Raw genomic sequence first — 22800 nt, forward strand, 5'->3', positions numbered from 1 at the left:
TAATAAAATCTTTGAGTTGGGTAAATGTGTTTTATATAATTATAATACTGTAACAATCTTTGAGCTAGGCAAATACTTTTAAGGCCACCAAAAATTAAGTCTGTTTCTGGTCAGACTGAAGTTCCAGAATTGATGCTGCGATGCAGGTTTTTTTGGGTTTTTTAATTAATGTTTTTAAAGCATGGATTGCACAGAAAAGGTTGGTGTATTTGATATAGAAATAAGGGGCATGTTTAAATTAAAATTATAATGCACGTTCTAATTCATGCATGATGACATTTTGGCTTCAAATGTGGTTGTTGAGTCATAGCAAGAAAAGCTCAACAAAAATCAATGTCATACCAAGGGAAATTAAAAATAAAAAGTTGACGCACGAGGGTCAAAATCGACGTGCACGCTGACCAGAGACCAGAAATATATTTTGTTTCGCCTAATATAACTTAAAATAAACCCTGGAGGTACATGTAAATATCTAAGTTTAATTTTGTGTACATTAAAGTCGGTATTTGTTTATACATGTTTGTCTCGATATCTCTGACTGTCTATATCTTTCCCTTTGTCTCTAACTCAGTCTCTGTTTCTCTCTCCCCCCCCCTCTCTTGTTCTCCCCCCACCCCTGTTTCTCACTTATTCAATTTCTATTATACTATGTATTGTTTTTAAAGGAAAAGCTGTGTTTTGTGAGAAGCCAATAACCAGAGATCGTGCCACCACCAAACAGTTGTATGCTCTGGCTAAAAAACACAACAAGCCGTTGTTTTGTGCATTTCATAGGTGTGTATGGTTTCCTTTAATTCATTTTTTATAAAAGCTGGCTGATTTGTACCGTACTGAGCCCAACCTAAATTATGGTAACAAAAATGTGTATGTAGCCTTGCTAAAATGTACGATACTCCATTTTTACCTGCCCCAATCGCAAACTATTTTATTGGTTCCCGACGTGGCCAGTTGGTTTAATCTGAAGCGCATAAACCAGACTAGCAGAGATTTTTCTGCTCAATTTGGTTGAATGCAGCACAAACATGCCAATGCACCCAACCTACATGTACCTCCCAATGACTCTGCCACTCACTTCATTCTCTGTACTGTTTAATCTCTTTATTTAATTACCAGTAATAAATTAAATGTCATGTTCCCAGGGTTACATTTGGAATTTCAAGTGCATCTCCAGGGGATAGGGGTTTGGGAGTGCAATTGAAACTCGTTGTGCCAATTATTATTCCTTTTAGCAGTTCTTTGCCTTGAAAAATTAAATAAAATGTACATGTTCATTATGGAAGTTAAAATCCACAAAAACAAATTCTGGTTATTCCCATGAATTTTATTCTATAGTCTGTTTTTTGTAAATAATTTCAGTTTGGTTTGATGTAAGAAGAAAAGTGAAAGTGTTTTAGAAATAACAAAAAGATACTATTTTTGTGTGCAATGTACAAATCAGTCGGCTCAGAAATAAATAACTTGTAGTAAATTTCATAGTATGAAAAAAGGCGTTTCCTGTGGGACAGATTATAGGGTGGGTTTTTATTTCGGGGGGATAGGGGGGGGGGTTATACGATGAAACCCCACAAAACCAGACCATCGGTAAACCAGATTTTAATTTTTTTTTCACTAAACCAGATACCTGTATTCACTTGGGTCTGTGGGTGTACCGTTTAGAGGGATTTAACTGTACATACATATTTCCACCATTTTTCATTTCAGACGTTTTGACCCGAGTTTCCAGGCTATGCGTGAGTCTATACACAGTGGAAAGTTAGGCAATCTTCGACTGTTGAAGGGCTCGAGCCACGACACAGTGACATCGCCCCTGTCTTACATCAAGACTTCAGGTTTAACACACTCGATACAAAATTAACTAAGGGCTATAGATATTTTCGGCTCTTTTTTTTCGTTCTTTTTTATTAATATGTAATGCAAAATACTTTTGTTTGTGATTTTCTTTTTTCATAAATGCATAAATGCATAAATTTATTAAATTTAAAATTATATACAAGCATATGCAGTTAAACAAGCATAAGTATTTTGCACTATGACATCATATGTGAAACACAATGTCATTATCTGTAAGACATTACAATTTCTGAATTCTGTTGATCAAACTGATAGCTCTTATTGGTCAATGCTAAGGAAATTCCCTGTTTTACACCGGAAATAGTGCAATATCATGATTTATCGGTTCGTAAAACCACAGAGTAGTGCAATATCATGGTTTATCGGTTCGCAAAACCACAGAGTAGTGCAATATCATGGTTTATCGGTTCGTTAAACCACAGAGTAGTGCAGTATCATGATTTATCGGTTCGCAAAACCACAGAGTAGTGCAATATCATGATTTATTGGTTTGTTAAACCACAGAGTAGTGCAATATCATGGTTTATCGGTTCGCAAAACCACAGAGTAGTGCAATATGATTTATCGGTTCATTAAACCACAGAGTAGTGCAATATCATGATTTATCAGTTCGTTAAACCACAGAGTAGTGCAGTATCATGATTTATTGGTTCACAAAACCACAGAGTAGTGCAATATCATGATTTATCGGTTCGTTAAACCACAGAGTAGTGCAATATCATGATTTATCGGTTCGTTAAACCACAGAGTAGTGCAATATCATGGTTTATTGGTTCGCTAAACCACAGAGTAGTGCAATATCATGGTTTATTGGTTTGTTAAACCACAGAGTAGTGCAGTATCATGATTTATCGGTTCGATAAACCACAGAGTAGTGCAATATCATGATTTATTGGTTTGGGTAAACCACAGAGTAGTGCAATATCATGGTTTATTGGTTCGCTAAACCACAGAGTAGTGCAATATCATGGTTTATTAGTTTGTTAAACCACAGAGTAGTGCAGTATCATGATTTATCGGTTCGTTAAACCACAGAGTAGTGCAATATCATGATTTATTGGTTCGGTAAACCACAGAGTAGTGCAATATCATGATTTATCGGTTCACAAAACCACAGAGTAGTGTAATATCATGATTTATCGGTTCACAAAACCACAGAGTAGTGCAATATCATGGTTTATCGGTTCGTTAAACCACAGAGTAGTGCAATATCATGATTTATCGGTTCGCAAAACCACAGAGTAGTGCAATATCATGGTTTATCGGTTCGTTAAACCACAGAGTAGTGCAATATCATGATTTATCGGTTCGCAAAACCACAGAGTAGTGCAATATCATGATTTATTGGTTCGTTAAACCACAGAGTAGTGCAATATCATGATTTATCGGTTCATTAAACCACAGAGTAGTGCAGTATCATGATTTATCGGTTCGCAAAACCACAGAGTAGTGCAATATCATGATTTATTGGTTTGTTAAACCACAGAGTAGTGCAATATCATGGTTTATCGGTTTGTTAAAGCACAGAGTAGTGCAATATCATGATTTATCAGTTCGTTAAACCACAGAGTAGTGCAATATCATGATTTATCAGTTCGTTAAACCACAGAGTAGTGCAATATCATGATTTATCGGTTCGTTAAACCACAGAGTAGTGCAGTATCATGATTTATCGGTTCGCAAAACCACAGAGTAGTGCAACATCATGATTTATCGGTTCGTTAAACCACAGAGTAGTGCAATATCATGGTTTATCGGTTCGTTAAACCACAGAGTAGTGCAACATCATGATTTATCGGTTCGTTAAACCACAGAGTAGTGCAACATCATGATTTATCGGTTCGTTAAACCACAGAGTAGTGCAACATCATGATTTATCGGTTCGTTAAACCACAGAGTAGTGCAATATCATGGTTTATCGGTTCGTTAAATCACAGAGAAATAGCCCAATGGGTCCACCGATTAGGATCGATCCCTGTTGGTGGACCCATTGGGCTATTTCTCATTCCAGCCAGTGCTCCACAACTGGTGTAACAAAGGCCATGGTATGTACTATCCTGTCTGTGGGATGGTGCATATAAAAGATCCCTTGCTGCTAATTGAAAAGAATAGCCTTGAAGTGGTAACAGCGGGTTTCCTTCCTCAATATCTGTGTGGTCCTTAACCATATGTCCGACGCCATATAACCGTAAATAAAATGTGTTGAGTGTGTCGTTAAATAAAACATTTCCTTCCTTCCTATAATAGTTTTTTTTATATATATATATACACATCAATAAAATATCCACATGATTATTGCTGACATCAGAATAAATAATTTGTGTTGAGGTGGTATTCTGAACGATTCGACAATCCATGATCTCGACATGTCTATGTGGATGGTGGGGTCGCGACCCGAAATCATCTCCGTCCATGGAAATGCCTTCAACTCCGGCATCCGAGACTGTGGGGACTGCGACCTCGTTGTCGTCACCATTAAGTACCAGAACGGAGTCATCTCCGTCATCGACAACGGTCGTCAGGCAACCTTCGGCTACATTCAGAATATGGAGGTAGGTTAAAGTTTTAACAGTGACTACATGTACCTTGGGCTACATTCAGAATATGGAGGTAGGTTAAAGTTTTAACAGTGACTACCTTGGGCTACATTCTGAATATGGAGGTAGGTTAAAGTTTTAACAGTGACTACATGTACCTTGGGCTACATTCTGAATATGGAGGTAGGTTAAAGTTTTAACAGTGACTATCCTTGGGCTACATTCTGAATATGGAGGTAGGTTAAAGTTTTAACAGTGACTATCCTTGGGCTACATTCTGAATATGGAGGTAGGTTAAAGTTTTAACAGTGACTATCCTTGGGCTACATTCTGAATATGGAGGTAGGTTAAAGTTTTAACAGTGACTATCCTTGGGCTATATTCTGAATATGGAGGTAGGTTAAAGTTTTAACAGTGACTATCCTTGGGCTATATTCTGAATATGGAGGTAGGTTGGAGGTAGTTTGAACAGTGACTACCTTGGGCTACATTCTGAATATGGAGGTAGGTTAAAGTTTTAACAGTGACTACCTTGGGCTATATTCTGAATATGGAGGTAGGTTACAGTTTGAACAGCGACTACCTTGGGCTATATTCTGAATATGGAGGTAGGTTACAGTTTGAACAGCGACTACCTTGGGCTATATTCTGAATATGGAGGTAGGTTACAGTTTCAACAGCGACTACCTTGGGCTATATTCTGAATATGGAGGTAGGTTACAGTTTCAACAGCGACTACCTTGGGCTATATTCTGAATATGGAGGTAGGTTACAGTTTCAACAGCCACTACCTTGGGCTACATTCTGAATATGGAGGTAGGTTACAGTTTTAACAGGGACTACCTTGGGCTATATTCTGAATATGAAGGTAGGTTACAGTTTCAACAGCAACTACCTTGGGCTACATTCAGAATATGGAGGTAGGTTAAAGTTTTAACAGTGACTACCTTGGGCTATATTCTGAATATGGAGGTATGTTACATTTTAACAGTGACTACCTTCGGCTATATTCTGAATATGGAGGTATGTTACATTTTAACAGTGACTACCTTTGGCTATATTCAAAATACGTAGCCCAGTGGTAAAGCTCTTGTCTGATGTGCAGATGGTTCGATCCCCTTCTGTAGGCCCATTGGGCTATTTCTCATTTCAGCCAGTGCTCCACAACTGGTGTGAGAAAGGGTGTTTAAAAGTGTATTATTGTCTTGCAGGCAGTGTGTGACAAAGGTAATTATTGTCTTGCAGGCAGTGTGTGAGAAAGGGTGTTTAAAGTGTATTATTGTCTTGCAGGTAGTGTGTGACAGAGGGTGTTTAAAAGTGTGTTATTGTCTTGCAGGCAGTGTGTGACAAAGGGTGTTTAAAAGTGTATTATTGTCTTGCAGGTAGTGTGTGACAAAGGTAATTATTGTCTTGCAGGCAATGTGTGAGAAAGGGTGTTTAAAGTATTATTGTATTGCAGGCAGTGTGTGACAGAGTGTTTAAAAGTGTATTATTGTCTTGCAGGCAGTGTGTGACAGAGTGTTTAAAAGTGTATTATTGTCTTGCAGGCAGTGTGTGACAGAGGGTGTTTAAAAGTGTATTATTGCCTTGCAGGCAGTGTGTGACAGAGGGTGTTTAAAAGTGTGTTATTGCCTTGCAGGCAGTGTGTGACAGAGGGTGTTTAAAAGTGTATTATTGCCTTGCAGGCAGTGTGTGACAGAGTGTGTTTAAAAGTGTATTATTGCCTTGCAGGCAGTGTGTGAGAAAGGGTGTTTAAAAGTGTATTATTGTCTTGCAGGCAGTGTGTGACAGAGAGTGTTTAAAAGTGTATTATTGTCTTGCAGGCAGTGTGTGACAAAGGGTGTTTAAAAGTGTATTATTGCCTTGCAGGCAGTGTGTGACAGAGAGTGTTTAAAAGTGTATTATTGTCTTGCAGGCAGTGTGTGACAAAGGGTGTTTAAAAGTGTGTTATTGTCTTGCAGGCAGTGTGTGACAGGGTGTTTAAAAGTGTATTATTGTCTTGCAGGCAGTGTGTGATAAAGGGTGTTTAAAAGTGACGAACAGAGAGACGTCGTACCTTCATAAATACAGCCTGGATATGCTAAAGTCTCCCAACATCGACTATGACTTTGTGACTCGATACCCAGAGGCCTACCACAATGAGATGGAGCACTTCCTCAATGTGTTGCAGGGTGAGTGTTTATCATACAACACACACAGGGCGTGGTCATGGGTTCAAACCCCCTCGGTGGAACCGCTCACTGTTTAGATGTGTTGTGGGGTGAGTGTTTATTATATGACACACACAGGGCATAGTCATGGGTTCAAACCCCCTCAGTGGAACCATTCACTGCTTAGATGTGACTACCATGTTGGATGGGTGGTGGTGAGGTGGGAAGGAGACACATCCAAAGATTCCACCATGACCACCATGTTGGATGGGAGGTGGTGGGGTGGGAAGCAAACACATCCAAAGATTCCACCATGACTGCCATGTTGGATGGGTGGTGGTGAGGTGGGAAGGAGACACATCCAAAGATTCCACCATGACCGCCATGTTGGATGGGTGGTGGTGAGGTGGGAAGGAGACACATCCAAAGATTCCACCATGACCGCCATGTTGGATGGGTGGTGGTGAGGTGGGAAACAAACACATCCAAAGATTCCACCATGACTACCATGTTGGATGGGTGGTGGTGGGAAGGAGACACATCCAAAGATTCCACTATGACCACCATGTTGGATGGGTGGTGGTGAGGTTGGAAGGAGACACATCCAAAGATTCCACCATGACTACCATGTTGGATGGGTGGTGGTGGGAAGGAGACAAATCCAAAGATTCCACCATGACTACCATGTTGGATGGGTGGTGGTGGGAAGGAGACACATCCAAAGATTCCACTATGACCACCATGTTGGATGGATGGTGGTGAGGTGGGAAGGAGACACATCCAAAGATTCCACCATGACTACCATGTTGGATGGGTGGTGGTGAGGTGGGAAGGAGACACATCCAAAGATTCCACCATGACTTCCATGTTGGATGGGTGGTGGTGGGAAGGAGACACATCCAAAGATTTCACCATGACTACCATGTTGGATGGGTGGTGGTGGGGTGAGAAGCAGACACATCCAAAGATTCCACCATGACCACCATGTTGGATGGGTGGTGGTGGGAAGGAGACACATCCAAAGATTCCACCATGACTACCATGTTGGATGGGTGGTGGTGGGAAGGAGACACATCCAAAGATTCCACTATGACCACCATGTTAGATGGATGGTGGTGAGGTGGGAAGGAGACACATCCAAAGATTCCACCATGACTACCATGTTGGATGGGTGGTGGTGAGGTGGGAAGGAGACACATCCAAAGATTCCACCATGACTACCATGTTGGATGGGTGGTGGTGGGAAGGAGACACATCCAAAGATTTCACCATGACTACCATGTTGGATGGGTGGTGGTGGGGTGAGAAGCAGACACATCCAAAGATTCCACCATGACCACCATGTTGGATGGGTGGTGGTGAGGTGGGAAGGAGACACATCCAAAGATTCCACCATGACTACCATGTTGGATGGGTGGTGGTGAGGTGGGAAGGAGACACATCCAAAGATTCCACCATGACTACCATGTTGGATGGGTGGTGGTGGGAAGGAGACACATCCAAAGATTTCACCATGACTACCATGTTGGATGGGTGGTGGTGGGGTGAGAAGCAGACACATCCAAAGATTCCACCATGACCACCATGTTGGATGGGTGGTGGTGGGAAGGAGACACATCCAAAGATTCCACCATGACTACCATGTTGGATGGGTGGTGTTGGGAAGGAGACACATCCAAAGATTTCACCATGACTACCATGTTGGATGGGTGGTGGTGGGGTGAGAAGCAGACACATCCAAAGATTTCACCATGACTACCATGTTGGATGGGAGGTGGTGGGGTGGGAAGGAGACACATCCAAAGATTCACAAGTGTTGGGCCTTTTAGATGATAAATATGTCGAGAAACATATTCTTTCTTCTGTGATATATATATAATTATTATACGAGCTTGTGTGTTGTACTGATTTTATGAAACGAGTGTGAGGATTTTTGTATTGCCCAAGCGAGATAGAGGGTAATACATGAATCCTGACATGAGTTTTCGTAAAATCAGTATGATTCACACACAAATGTAATAATTTCTTTATCATACATATTATCCATGATATTATTTCATGAATAACAAGCTAGGATCATGTCAAAATGTTTCAAACGTAACTAGAAGAAGATGACAAAACGATGTCATTTTCCAAAATGACTTGGTTTTGGTAAGCATTTACACATAGCTAAGACTGAGGAAGGTGCATCAAGTTATGTCGTCGCTTCCCAAAATTACGTCATTCGTTGTGCACGTGAAATTATGACACACACGTGTCATACTGGTTATATTTCCCTGAATATCTTGAACTATGCTATGTGGATAATATATTTTTGTTTTCACATGCAGGAAAAGCTCAACTGGGAATAACGGAGGAGGACACTCTGAGGGCCATGGCTTTGGTTGAGGCCGGCAACGCGTCACTGAAATCGGGAAAACCGGTCATTGTTGATGAGTACGACAGAGCTTAACTTTTACACTGTTGTAGTGTTACTTTGTTTTATGATGCTTTATTTAGTATTGTATTTCTGCACTGTTACTGTTGTATTATTATCGTGTTACTTTATTGATGAACTACAGCATAATGGAATCACCATTTGCACGTAAATGGTTGATTTAGAAATGATATCTTCAAGTTACTACATAAAATATTGATGACTGGTTTTCTGTAGCAAAGTACATGTTTGTGACTAGTACACATGTCTAACTTTCTTCAAGTTCCTACGTGAAATATTGATAACATTCTGTGATTCTCGGTAACAAAGTATGTGACTTGTATAACTATTTTCAAGTTAATTCATGAAATATTGATAAACTTCTGTGATTATCGGTAATGAAGTATGTGAGTAGTATAACTATTTTCAAGTTACTTCATGAAATATTGATAATAACATTCTGTGATTTTTGGTAACTATTTTCAAGTTACTATGTGAAATATTGATAATAAAGTTTTGTGATTATCAGTAATGAAGTACAAATGTATGTGACTAGTATAACTATTTTCAAGTTACTACACAAAATATTAATAAAGTTCTGTGATTTTTGGTAACGAAGTACGTGACAAGTATAACTATTTTCAAGTTACTTCATAAAATATTGATAATAACATTCTGTGATTTTTGGTAACAAAGTATTTGACTAGTATAACTATTTTCAAGTTACTTCATGAAATATTGATAATAACATTCTGTGATTTTTTTAACGGAGTATGTGACTTGTATAACTATTTTCAAGTTACTTCATGAAATATTGATAATAACATTCTGTGATTTTTTTAACGGAGTATGTGACTTGTATAACTATTTTCAAGTTACTTCATGAAATATTAATAAAGTTCTGTGATTTTTGGTAACGAAGTACGTGACAAGTATAACTATTTTCAAGTTACTTCATGAAATATTAATAAAGTTCTGTGATTTTTGGTAACGAAGTATGTGACAAGTATAACTATTTTCAAGTTACTTCATGAAATATTAATAAAGTTCTGTGATTTTTGGTAACGAAGTACGTGACAAGTATAACTATTTTCAAGTTACTACACAAAATAGTGATAAAGTTCTCAAATTTTCTGCAACAAAGTATGTGACATGTATAACAATTTATCATCCACATTCACTTTAACTGCTCACAATATTTTTGGCAATTACCAGTAGATATGACAGAATTGCTCTGTATTGGACAGTAATTTGAGAAATTATTAGTTAGTGGGAGGTAGGGATTCATGTTCAGGCACCGGTGGGGGGGGGGGGGGGGGGGGGGGGGGGGGGGGGGGGGGGGGGGGGAGGTGTTGGATAGACAACCACATCCAAATAATTACTAATGTAATACTGTAAAACTGTAGTGATATTACTGGTGTGATACTAGTGTATAATTGTAATACTGCTTCATACATTTTATATTTATAATATTTAACGATTATTTTGCTTAAAAAGTATTAAAAGATGTTTCATATCAAATTGCAGTTTTTGTTTCTCTGTGTTTCCATGGACAAATACAGGGTACAGGATGTGCATCACCTTTTTTGAGTATTTGGCAGAAATTTAAGGTCAATGGCCTCTTTGTTCTGCACACACACGCTCGCATATGAATCGACATACACACTATTTGCACACGCATGCACGCACGCATATGAATCGACATACACACTATTTGCACACACACACACGCATGCTCGCATATGAATCGACATACACACTATTTGCACACGCACGCATATGAATCGACATACACACTATTTGCACACGCACGCATATGAATCGACATACACACTATTTGCACACGCACGCATATGAATCGACATACACACTATTTGCGCACGCACGCACGCATATGAATTGACATGCACGCACACACGCACATGAATCGACATACACACTATTTGCGCACGCACGCATATGAATCGACATACACACTATTTACACGCACGCACGCATATGAATCGACATACTTTGCACACGCACGCACGCACGCATATGAATCGACATACACACTATTTGCACACACGCACGCTCGCATATGAATCGACATACACACTATTTGCACGCACGCACGCACATGAATCGACATGCGCACGCACGCACGCATATGAATCGACATACACACTATTTGCACACACACGCACGCATATGAATCGACATACACACTATTTGCACACACACGCACGCATATGAATCGACATACACACTATTTGCACGCACAGACCACATATGAATCGACATGCACACTATTTGCACACACAGACCAGTCCTTAAAGGGACATACCCTAGTTTTTAAACACTAAGGCATAGTTTTTACTACTAAAGCCGTTTTTGATAACTGAAATCATACTTTACTTTGATTTTATTGTTTAGATTAGCCATTTCCGTACATTCTAAGTGTTTTTGGTCATCCTGGTGTTTTTAATATCACAAAATGCATTTCTTATATTTTTAAAAACACACGTGCGTCTGAAAGGTAATAGTTATGAAGTCAAGTTTGAGTCTATTTTTAGAGGGTATTTCACCATTTCAAAGTCACAGACTCGTGTTTCACTCAATTGTAACTTTATTCAAATTTGTAGATTAACTAATGTGTTAATTTTCATGGGCTGAAACTAGGGTATGTCCCTTTGTCATATGAGATGCGAGATTGCGCTTTTGTGTCCTTGCACACTTGAATTCATCTGGGAAATATTTATTTATTATCCACCTAAAAATATGTGATAACATGGGATGGGGGTTGGGATTTCCACAAGCAGATTACATGAGCGGGGCACACAGAAAATTTTGAAAAGTGAACAGCCATGAATGCTTATGTGGCCATGGCAACGTTGGGCCAACCATGGTGTGCTATCTGGGACGTCTTGTCAACATTAGACATGCTTGCACCCTCAGCCTACTCGAGACGGCACACAATGTAGTTGTGTTTATCAAACGTCGGTGTTTCTCTCCCCTTCCCCCTCCCCCCACCCTCGAGGCTGTGCTGCACGAGCTTGGCCGCTTGGCCAAGTATCGTGATGAACACAATGGGAGCACGGCTATTGTCACCTTGTATTATGGTGACAATAAACAGAAGAGATCGGGAAGTAGGAGGAGACGGCGTCCCACGGCAGCTCAAGGGGGACCAAACCGGGCGGCTCAACCGCCAGGGGTGGTCCCTCCTGCTTCACAGAAGAAGACGAGACCGGCAAAGGGGGGGGGGGGGTCAAAACCGGCGGCGGCCTCTTCTGCGTCACTCCCCCTCCCCCCCCCCCCCCCGGCCCGGACCTGATAGATCGGACTTTAAACTTTTAGACCTTCGTTCAAAATTTTATGTCGATTTGTTTTTGTTTAAATATTATTAAATAGTCCGATCCTCTTCTTTCTCTTATTTATTTTTGGACTGTCCTTCTAAAATGCTCCAAATTATATAAATATTCGGCCGAGCAGTCAATTCAATTATTTTTGGCTTGTAACTTTTTTCTTTCTAATTTTAATCCTACTAATTTCTTTTACTAATTTCCAACCCAAACCCCCCCCCCCCCCCTCCAAAATCAGGCGTGTTATTATCTATCTATCTAAAAAAAAAATTGACCGTCCGACCGGCCTCGTTGGCGTCGTGGTAAGGCCATCGGTCAACAGGCTGGCAGGTACTGGGTTCGGATCCCAGTCGAGGCATGGCATTTTTAATCCAAATACCGACTCCAAACCCTGAGTGAGTGCTCCGCAAGGCTCAATGGGTAGGTGTAAACAACTTGCACCGACCAGTGATCCATAACTGGTTCAACAAAGGCCATGGTTTGTGCTATCCTGCCTGCGGGAAGCGCAAATAAAAGATCCCTTGCTGCTAATCGGAAAGAGTAGCCCATGAAGTGGCGACAGCGGGTTTCCTCTCAAAATCTGTGTGGTCCGTAACCATATGTCTGACGCCATATAACCGTAATTAAAATGTGTTAAGTGCGTCGTTAAATAAAACATTTTTTTCTTTTGACCGCCCGATTTAATCTAGCGACCAAATTTAATGAGTAGAATTTTCTTTATTAATTATATTAATTAGAGATGCGCATCAAAATTTTAAAGGCCCACTACTTAATTTTTGGATGTAAATTTCAAAATTATCCCCTTATTTTTGTTCTGTCCCGGAGCAAGTCACTGGCTATTCAGAGACAGGCCCCGGGACGGACATGCTCGAAACTCTAGTGGTATATGAGCATGTTAAAATGATTCGCACTCGCACTTAAACCCTCATGTAACGCTAGACAACACACACACACACACACACACACACATTAAAAAAAAAAGTAACACTTGAAGACCCCCCCCCCCCCATTCACAAACAAGTTATCCGATGGGTGTAATATAATTTTAACAAATTTATAATCATTGTGTATATACGTCTAGCTATAACTACCTACGTAGCTGTGATAGAGGGTTTATGAAAAAGAAGAAGAAAAAAAGCCCAAATAAACAATGTCTCCAAAAGCCCAACAACTACAAACATTAAAATAATTTTAAAAGGTGTTACGTTATGCTGTTCAGTACACCTACACACCCCTGTAATGCTACATGTTTATATCTACACCCACTCAACCCCTCAATCATTAATATACGTAATACTTGAAGGGGCGGGACATAGCCCAGTGATAAAGCACTCACGTACTTGATGCAAGGTAACTTTGGGATCGATCCCCGTTGGTAGGCCCATTGGGCTATTTCACAACTCAGCCAATGCACCACGATTGGTATATCAAAGGCCGTGGCATGTGCTATCCTGTCTGTGGGATGGTGCATATAAAAGATCCCTTGCTACTAATGGAAAAATGTACGGAGGAGCTGGCCGAGGCCGGCACCTGTGCCAGGACATGCGTGCGCTACAACAGCTTGTTTTGAATGTGCACGTTAAACACTCTGATCTGATCTTACCTGACCTAATGGAAAAATATCGGGTTTTTTCTCTCTAAGACTACATGTCAAAATTACCAAATGTTTGACATCCAACAGCCGATGATTAATAAATCAATGTGCCCTAGTGGTGTCGTTAACGTAAACAAACTTGAATTTTTTAATATTTAAATAATAATTATAATAACATGATTTACCATTACGTAAACCATACAAATGATAAAACAATAACAAAATAAGACAAAAAAGAAAAACAACAAAACAAATGAAGACCCCCCCCCCCCCCCCCACACACACACAACAAGCAGATATTTATATAATACAAAATTCAGCATAGGTTTCATTTTTGTCCCATACAACCTTCCATAGAAATACAAACAATATAGAGTTTTCTCCCTTTAACCGCAAAGCACATATTTGGTTTACTCTGACGTCAGCATTGCCACCGGAAACCGATATATGCGGAAGCGGCGTAATAGATTTTGCTTTGATCTTTTTAGAGCGTAAAACGATCTAAGTCAAAATGACAACCAGATCAAGTGCTATGGAACTTTACTTTTCCACCTGTAGATGTGTAATGCAGGCAGACCCGCTCGATCGCGAGTCTTGGACGGATCTATACCGATATTTGCCACTGATGAGGCAGGCCATTTCGTGCAGTGTTTGCGGGAATATTCTGTTAAAACCTTTGCGACCACCGCACACGATTTGCCAACACAATATTTGCGCCGGGTGTGTCGGCGGGAAGTTCCGATTGAAGCCGACATGCAGTTGGTGCAAAACTCACACGAATTTTGTCGAAAATAGCCAGATGAGATTATTGATTTTGTGTTTCAAGAAACTGTGCACTTACATCTATGGATCGCCGATTGGGACAGAAATATCGGCGAGTACGACGAACGGCGAGACCAACAGTTTGGAGCTGTTGTTGAAAGAGGTTATCAAGTTTGAAGATAAAGAATATACTGTGGGGACGACGGTTTCACGTCTGACTATGCCCGTGTTGACTCCTGTTACAGTAAAGAATCAGAAACCTGGCAGGCGAAAATTAAAATATATTGGATCCAATGTCGCAAACGAAAATTCTCGAAGCGATCCACCAACATTGCATCCTATTCACATGACGTCTGATGATGCCATTACGTCGTCCAGTGACTTTGCAAATACAACCAATAACTATGTTTCTAGTACAGATCATTGTGACCAGTCGTCTGAGGCCATTCCAAGATCAAGCACCAATCACAGGCGAGTTCACAGCAGAGTTCGTTCACAAAGCTTGAACCTTGGATTACCGAAGAAAGTCCAGTTTCACCGAAAATCATATGATGACAAACATCATTTTTTCAGACGACAGCAGAAGCTTAAGCAGCTCAAATCGCAGCGGATTTCGTACGAGGAGAAATTCCTGTCTCAGCTACCCACCAAACGACTTCGTACGGAAACGACAGAATCCGAGCCGAAGAGGAAGATCTGCAAGTGTGCGCGCAACAATCTGCCCAACATCCTCACGTGCATGGGCCAGCGGTGTCCGTGTTACAGCAACTTCATGCCGTGTGTTGGCTGTCTGTGCCGAGGCTGTCGGAACAATCGGAAAGGCACGAGCGATAAAGCATTTGTGCCCATCAGTCCGTCAGGCCTGCGGTCACAAGGTCAGTTTGGTTTCCTGAACTCGTCCAGTGACTCGCTGTGATGAAGGCAGCATGTATTCCAGGTCCCTGAGAAGTGAACATTTGTGTACACGTTTTATCGATTACGCATTTTTTTTTCTCCAGATAACCCCTTTCATTTTTTACATAACCCATTATGACCGGGTAAATGATGTCATAAATTCAGTGCACGAACAAAAAATGGGTTACGCAAAACTATATTTACACAAGTGATGCGCGAACAAAACTATCGTTCTCTCAGATTTTCAGAGGTCTTTATTGATAAATTTGTACCCACTGAATGATAAACGTCAAGTGCCAGGATCTCACAGTTTATAATGTACTCCCACCCCGACTCCCTGACTCCTAGACTCCCACCCTGACTCCCACCCACACACAGACTTTTTTCTTTAAAATCTTGATTAGTGCTATTTCTAGTCAATTGAAAATTGAATAGCACTATACTGTTTAATGTAAAATTGTGTAGCGATCTCTGAAACTTGCGTAGCGAATTGCGATGTGATACTAAACAAAATGTTTCCTGACAACCGTCCAAAAAATTAAGCAATTTATTATCACTATGTATGTATGAGCATCAAATATGGGAGTGATTTAATTTCTTGCCTACCTTATGTTATGGGGCAGCGTTTCTGCCAATTTTTGGGTATGGCGCTTTGGAATTGAATGCAACCACAGTCATCAGGGGGTATGGGGGGGCCTCCCCCAGAAAGAAAATGGGTTAACTTTTGGGTTAGGGTTAAGAAAATCCTACAGTAAAAATAAGAGCAGTTAATTTTGTCAAAAGGTTAACTTTAAAAACAAAATCTGCAAAACATTTTGGGTATGGCGCCATACCCGTTTTACCCTCTGGCAGAAACCTTGTGGGGTACCACTTAAGACGTTACCATACTGATACATAGATATAAATTCGCATGCTAAAGGAGTTTAAAATGACTCTCCATGAACTAGTCTCAGGGGAGTGATGGGGAGCGAGGTGATATATAGCTCCTCTTGAATGGTAAGGGCTGATTCATATTGTTATTTAAAGTAAGTCGACATACAGTTGGAAAATCTAGAACAAAAAAAACCTTAAGTTGCTTAATTTTTTTAACCTCTTGAAGGTGAAGTCAGATTGGCGTTTGACCTTCAAAACGGCCCAACAAGAGTGTTAACTGAAGAGGAATGTACCATGGTGAGCAGAAAATGTCTGCCAAATTATCAGTTAAAACGTCAAACGTTGCCGAAACCCAGTTGTTTTCCAACAAATTATTACATGCAATTATTTCGCCAAATTAAAATAAAATTTGCGAATTTTAAAAAAAATCACTACTGGCGAATTTGGTTCGTACCAGAGCTATTCCAGCATACACACAGTGTACATTTCAAGTCAATAAAAAATCCTTTGCTTCTAATCGAAAAGAGTAGCCCATTAAGTGGTGACAGCGGGTTTCCTCTCTCAATATCTGTGTGGTCGTTAACCATATGTCTGATGCCATATAACCGTCAATAAAATGTGTTGAGTGTGTCATTAAATAAAACATATCCTTCCTTCCTTCCTTCCTTCCTTCCATCCAACCATGTCATTATATACAGGACTAGCTCTGGGTTCACGAACAGAAGTTTCAGCAAATTATTAAACTTCCAAAGTTGCAGTGCAGAAACCCAATTAATTTCTAACAAAATATCAATCATTACATTAAATTATTTCACCAAATTGAAATAAAATTTGCAATGGGTGAATTATCAATATATGAGTGTCGCAGCTAATGCTGTTATTGGGTATCTGCCTTGTTACCCTGCCTTTTAAAATCATGGTGGCTAAATAAATAGATTGTTTCTGGACTTTATTACATTAAATAGTCGTCAGAATGGAGGAGCTCGTTTGTTACATAAAAAATCTAATGGATGAGTTGATATGTTGCATTTTAATTTCTTTTTGGTCATCCGATGGACTACATAACATGTATGTGTATCTTTGTAAAATTTGTAAATGCCCTTAATCTGTAAAGATTGCGTTGGGTGATTGGGTAACTGACAACCTTGTAAGTAAATGTATATTATAGTATGAAGGCATATGACAAAATAATTTGGCATCTGGCAAATTTAATTCGCTGTTGCATCGTTTTTACAGTGAAATGTCCTGATTGTTTACAGTGAAATGTTCTGATTGTGATGAAGATGAATGACATTGTTTTTGGGAGGTGCACAACACAGCTGTCTACTTGAACGAGGAGTCTCGTGCTGTATAACACAAACACACAGTGTGTCACATGTTCTGCCGTAATATAGGTATTGAAGGGGACCATTTTCTATGATCATGGATAAATGGATGGAACCTAAGGAATTCCTTCATTAACTAAAACAAAATTTCAGATTTTTACAGATCGAAATGTCTATTTTTAGTGGGGTTTTTTTTAAAGATTTCCCTCCCACTCTTTGGTCATTACAGGGGCGTCGGAAGCGGTAGGGCCATGGCCGTACCACTCTTTGGTCATTACAGGGGCGTCGGAAGCCGTAGGGCCATGGCCGTACCACTCTTTGGTCATTACAGGGGCGTCGGAAGCCGTAGGGCCATGGCCGTACCACTCTTTGGTCATTACAGGGGCGTAGGACCATGGCCGTACCACTCTGGTCATTACAGGGGTGTCGGAAGCCGTAGGGCCATGGCCGTACCACTCTTTGGTCATTACAGGGGCGTCGGAAGCGGTAGGACCATGGCCGTACCACTCTTTGGTCATTACAGGGGCGTCGGAAGCGGTAGGGCCATGGCCGTACCACTCTTTGGTCATTACAGGGGCGTCGGAAGCGGTAGGGCCATGGCCGTACCACTCTTTGAGCCAGGAACATTTGTTTTCTCTTCTCGTGGCACTCACATAGTATAGATCTCAATATATACATTGCTTTTATGTCTGTACCAACTTTTAATTGCTTCCGATGCTCCTGCATTAACATAACTGAATCATGTGACTCATTCATCTAATAACGTAATTCAACTTTGTAAAACTCTGGGTGTACATACATGTATATGTATCCATTAATTTGTATGGGAGAAGTTCACATTATTTGTAGCAAAAACTAAAATGATCTCAACACATTAATTAGAAATGGTAAAAAATGGAATATGCTGAAATGGGAAACAGAATTGACCAAACTCTGAAACAGAAAATCATCCTCTGTAATACATACACTGTGACATTAATGTGTACGATGGTGTAGTACACACTTGTTACATATTTAATGTGTATGTGATGTATATTACATGTATATTACACACTTGTTACATATATGTATTTAATGTGTATGTGATATATATTACATGTATATTACACACTTGTTACATATGGATTTAATGTGTATGTGATGTATATTGTACACTTATTACATATGTATTTAATGTGTACATGATGTATATTACACACTTGTTACATATGGATTTAATGTGTATGTGATGTATATTACATGTATATTGCACACTTGTTACATATGTATGTAATGTGTATGTGATGTATATTACATGTATATTACACACTTGTTACATATGGATTTAATGTGTATGTGATGTATATTACATGTATATTGCACACTTGTTACATATGTATGTAATGTGTACATAATATATATTACACACTTGTTACATATGTATGTAATGTGTACATGATATATATTACACACCTGTTACATATGTATTTAATGTGTATGTTGTGTATATTACACACCTGTTACATATGTATTTAATGTGCACATGATGTATATAAGTTTCTTGATTTATACGTTTCTTGTATTACAATGCTAAAACCGGTCACACGGATGGCCAAATATACATACATGTACTAGTCATTCAAGGTACTTGTTCCTTTTTGTGGGTGCTGGTGAGGGATGTAACCCACTTGTAAAGCGCTCGCCTGATGCGCCATCAGTTTAGGATTGATCCCTTTTGGTGGGACCTTTGGGCCATTTATCATTCCAGCCAGTGTACCACGATTGGTATATCAAAGACTCTGCAAGGTTTCTGCCAGAGGGTAAAACGGCTAAAATGCCATCCCCAAAATTGTTTACAGATTAAAAGTTTTTTTTTTTAGATAACCTTTTGACAAAATTAATGACTCTTATCATTACAGTATGATTAATGTTGGTTTTAAATGATGATAAAACTATTCTTATGTTCAGCAGGATGTCACATTATGGAAGGAATATATTTAAAGCAAGGTGAATAGAGATAGGAAAATGCATCTGAGGGATCCTAAATTCCATTTTCTTTGGCACCCGCATTCTAAAAACTCAATTCCTTAGTTTTTTGTGTGTTTTTTTCTTGTTTTTTTTCCTTTCAATTCCTTAGTGCCATACCCAAATATTTTTTTGTGGCAGAAACCCTGCCGTGGTATGTGCAGTCCTCTCTGTGGAATGGAACATATAAGATCTGTTGCTACTAATGGAAAATGCAACATGTTTCCTCTCTTAAGACTATATATAAAAATTACCACGTCTCACATCCAATAGCTGATGATTAATAAATCATTGTGCTCTAGTGGTGGTGTTAAACAAAACCAACTTTAATTACTTGTTCCTCTTTGCACAAATTACCCTAATGTCTTAATTTAGGTAGTTTTCCCTTCTTCAGTAAATGGTGTGCTTAACATCATGATAAAATTATGTTTGCGTCCTTTAAATATCAATAACTGTAAGTTTTAAAAATTGTGTGCCACAGATGTCATTTTTTAAAAGTTTGGGGAAAAAGTCCTTGTACCATCAGGGGTTAAAATACTGCCATCCCGACTAGTTTTAGCTCATCAACATGATCACCACAGGCTGGGAGATTTTTTATACCTGTCGGACTGGAAATCATTTTACATTTATATTTACACATGAGTTTCAGTCAGTCATATTTGGTGTAGCACATTTTGATTTCAGCCGGCAGAATTGTTTTGATCTTACCACACCGAATATCTTGTAGAAATGTCAGCCATCTTCAACCCTTTGCTATATATATATATATATATATATATATATGTGTGTATTGCATGTATGTAAGGCTTGAAATATATTTTGTGGAGAAGGAAGCCATATTTGCCACTACAATTGTTAATCTTTAATTTTAATGTTAGAAATTGAGGAGTGGTTCTAAAATTAATCTCAAAATGAGACTTCAAATTGGAGTAATAGGTAAGTTTTTAACAATGTACAAACACACATAAACAATTATTAATTGTATTATCACTTCTAAAATGAGCAATTTTCTATATAACTGGAATAATGTAAAATATAAAGATTTCTGCCAGTGAAATAATGTACCATACCCTAAAATCTTGGAAATTAATGGATGTATTTTTGTAATTTTCAGACATTCTATTAGTAATAGAACTGCTGTTTAAAGGCATATTGTCACACACCACTGACCTATTTAATGGCCAAACAAAGTATTACCTGAACAATGCCTCGACCAGAAGCGGTCAGGCCCTTTATAACGGCCCTATGGGCAACCTAGGAGACACCACAGCATCGTAAAGGTCTAAAATGAACGAGCTGCTCTCGATTCACTAATATCAAAACCTATATTAGCTTGGCCATTTACTTTTCGACCGACTGTTCAAAATTGCACCAAATTCCCTCAATCAAAATTGCGCACCCTTTTCTCTTTGGCATTTAACTGCTCCATTCAAATTCCATAGCACCACCACCACCCTCACCCGCCTGCTACCGATTTGATCGGGCTGCTGGTGCTCCCTTGCACCTGCCAGTGCAGGCGGTCCCTCCTCCCCCCTCCCCCCACCTTTCCTGTCATGGACGGAGGAGCCGGCCAAGGCCGTCTCTTGTGCCTACGACAGGCGTGCACTACAACAGCTTGTTCTGAATGTGCATGTAAAACCCTATGACATGACATGACATGACATTACCTGAACAAACCTAATTCGATTTGTCCCTAAATGTGCTTTATTCAGCCATCTTCATAACCACCATACTCCATTTATTAATGATATTTTGTGAGAAAAAAAACAAAAATGGAATTATGGCAATGGTCCATAATTCAAAAACTAAAATTGCCGAGAGTGTTGGCATGGATTTCACTCCATCATGGTTCAGTTGAGGTGATGCGATAGCTAGATTTGGATTCTAACAATTAATGTAATTTTTATTTATTATCCATTTTTAGAGAAATAAGGTCCTTAAATCTGTGACAGTATGCCTTTAACATTTGTCAAAGTACATGAAATATAGTGTCTAATTTCAAAATATTTCAAACTTATAACCTCCTAGTAAGGACACTTATGATCTGTTTTGTTTTTATTGCGTGCCCTCAAATTATTTTCTAACAGAAAGCCTGAACATGGAAAGCAGAAATACTTGTGAAACTGATAATTGAAAGCATATTGTACATTTTGAACAGCATTTGCTGACTTCCTGTTGTAAATTTCAAGCCATGATATGGTACATGTTTTAAAGTGTGTTGAGCCGAAAGCCTTTAATATGTACTTTACATCATATTTCCTAGTTATGACTTAAGGCAGCCTTATATGTATTAAAACAGAGATCTATATTTTTGTAATTTGGATATGTACAGATTAGTTTTCGTTTTTCAAAATACAGACATGAGGTATTAATTGAGAAATATTTTTTATTCACTTGATAGTCAGTGATATTTCATTCTGTTATTTTATTCAGTTGATAGTCAGTGATATTTCATTCTGTTATTTTATTCACTGCAAGTTACTGACATCATTGGTTATTAATAATCAGCTGGTTTGTGTAGCTGTGTAAATATCATGGCCATGTTATAGGAGCACAAATGATCAACAACATGATTTCTTTCATTTTAAGTGCTGTTATTTCAGACATTTATTTTTAAACATTTTGCTGATATGTGACAAGCATTGCATTATTTTAATTCCTTAGTTCATTCAGACCATTTACATAGTATATGAGGTAAATACCATACTCTGCGAACAACTAGTGCTATATAGAGGATACTCCCCTAGTGTCGTGTGATATTATAAAATTATGAAATCCGAGGCTTGCTGAGGATTTTTATACTTTTATCAATGAGTGCTGATAAATTATGATATCACAAGATACGAGGGGTGGGGGGTATTATTTTTATCATCCATTATTATTCTTTTCATTTGCGACGGTTGTAAGCAGTGTCACACAGTCAGTAATGTGGGTTGAATATCACTATATTTGGCAACGGTAGACTTACTAACTAGCAGAAGGACTAGCGTGACATCACTTATGATAGGTTTAGCACTGAAACATACACAGTGATGTAACAAAAGAAGCGATAT

The 22800-nt window shown here is 39.1% G+C and overlaps 2 protein-coding genes across 4 annotated transcripts in view; both read left to right on the forward strand.

The window, feature by feature from the left end:
- The window catches only part of LOC121370495 (uncharacterized oxidoreductase YrbE-like), a 28756-nt gene extending 18281 nt beyond the window's left edge, over positions 1-10475 (forward strand). For all 3 annotated transcript variants that reach the window (XM_041495778.1, XM_041495770.1, XM_041495787.1), the window contains exons 5-9: positions 666-774; positions 1702-1829; positions 4180-4403; positions 6394-6559; positions 8869-10475. In XM_041495778.1, coding sequence (XP_041351712.1) covers positions 666-774; positions 1702-1829; positions 4180-4403; positions 6394-6559; positions 8869-8990 — 749 coding nt within the window. In that variant the 3' untranslated portion in view covers positions 8991-10475. The remainder of the gene's footprint in view (positions 1-665; positions 775-1701; positions 1830-4179; positions 4404-6393; positions 6560-8868) is intronic.
- A 3855-nt stretch (positions 10476-14330) lies between these two features.
- On the forward strand, positions 14331-20921 carry LOC121370512 (E3 ubiquitin-protein ligase MSL2-like). The gene has a single exon (XM_041495798.1). It carries the CDS (start codon positions 14401-14403, stop codon positions 15565-15567), a length of 1167 nt encoding a protein of 388 aa, XP_041351732.1. The 5' UTR covers positions 14331-14400; the 3' UTR covers positions 15568-20921.
- The last annotated feature ends 1879 nt before the right edge of the window (positions 20922-22800 follow it).

The sequence above is a fragment of the Gigantopelta aegis genome, chromosome 1 (genome assembly GCF_016097555.1).
Source record: "Gigantopelta aegis isolate Gae_Host chromosome 1, Gae_host_genome, whole genome shotgun sequence".
Classification (NCBI taxonomy): Eukaryota; Metazoa; Mollusca; class Gastropoda; order Neomphalida; family Peltospiridae; genus Gigantopelta; species Gigantopelta aegis.

Bases quoted from the DNA above. Each gene is read 5' to 3' on its own strand.
- LOC121370512 (XM_041495798.1), top strand. From the start codon at position 14,401: ATGACAACCAGATCAAGTGCTATGGAACTTTACTTTTCCACCTGTAGA.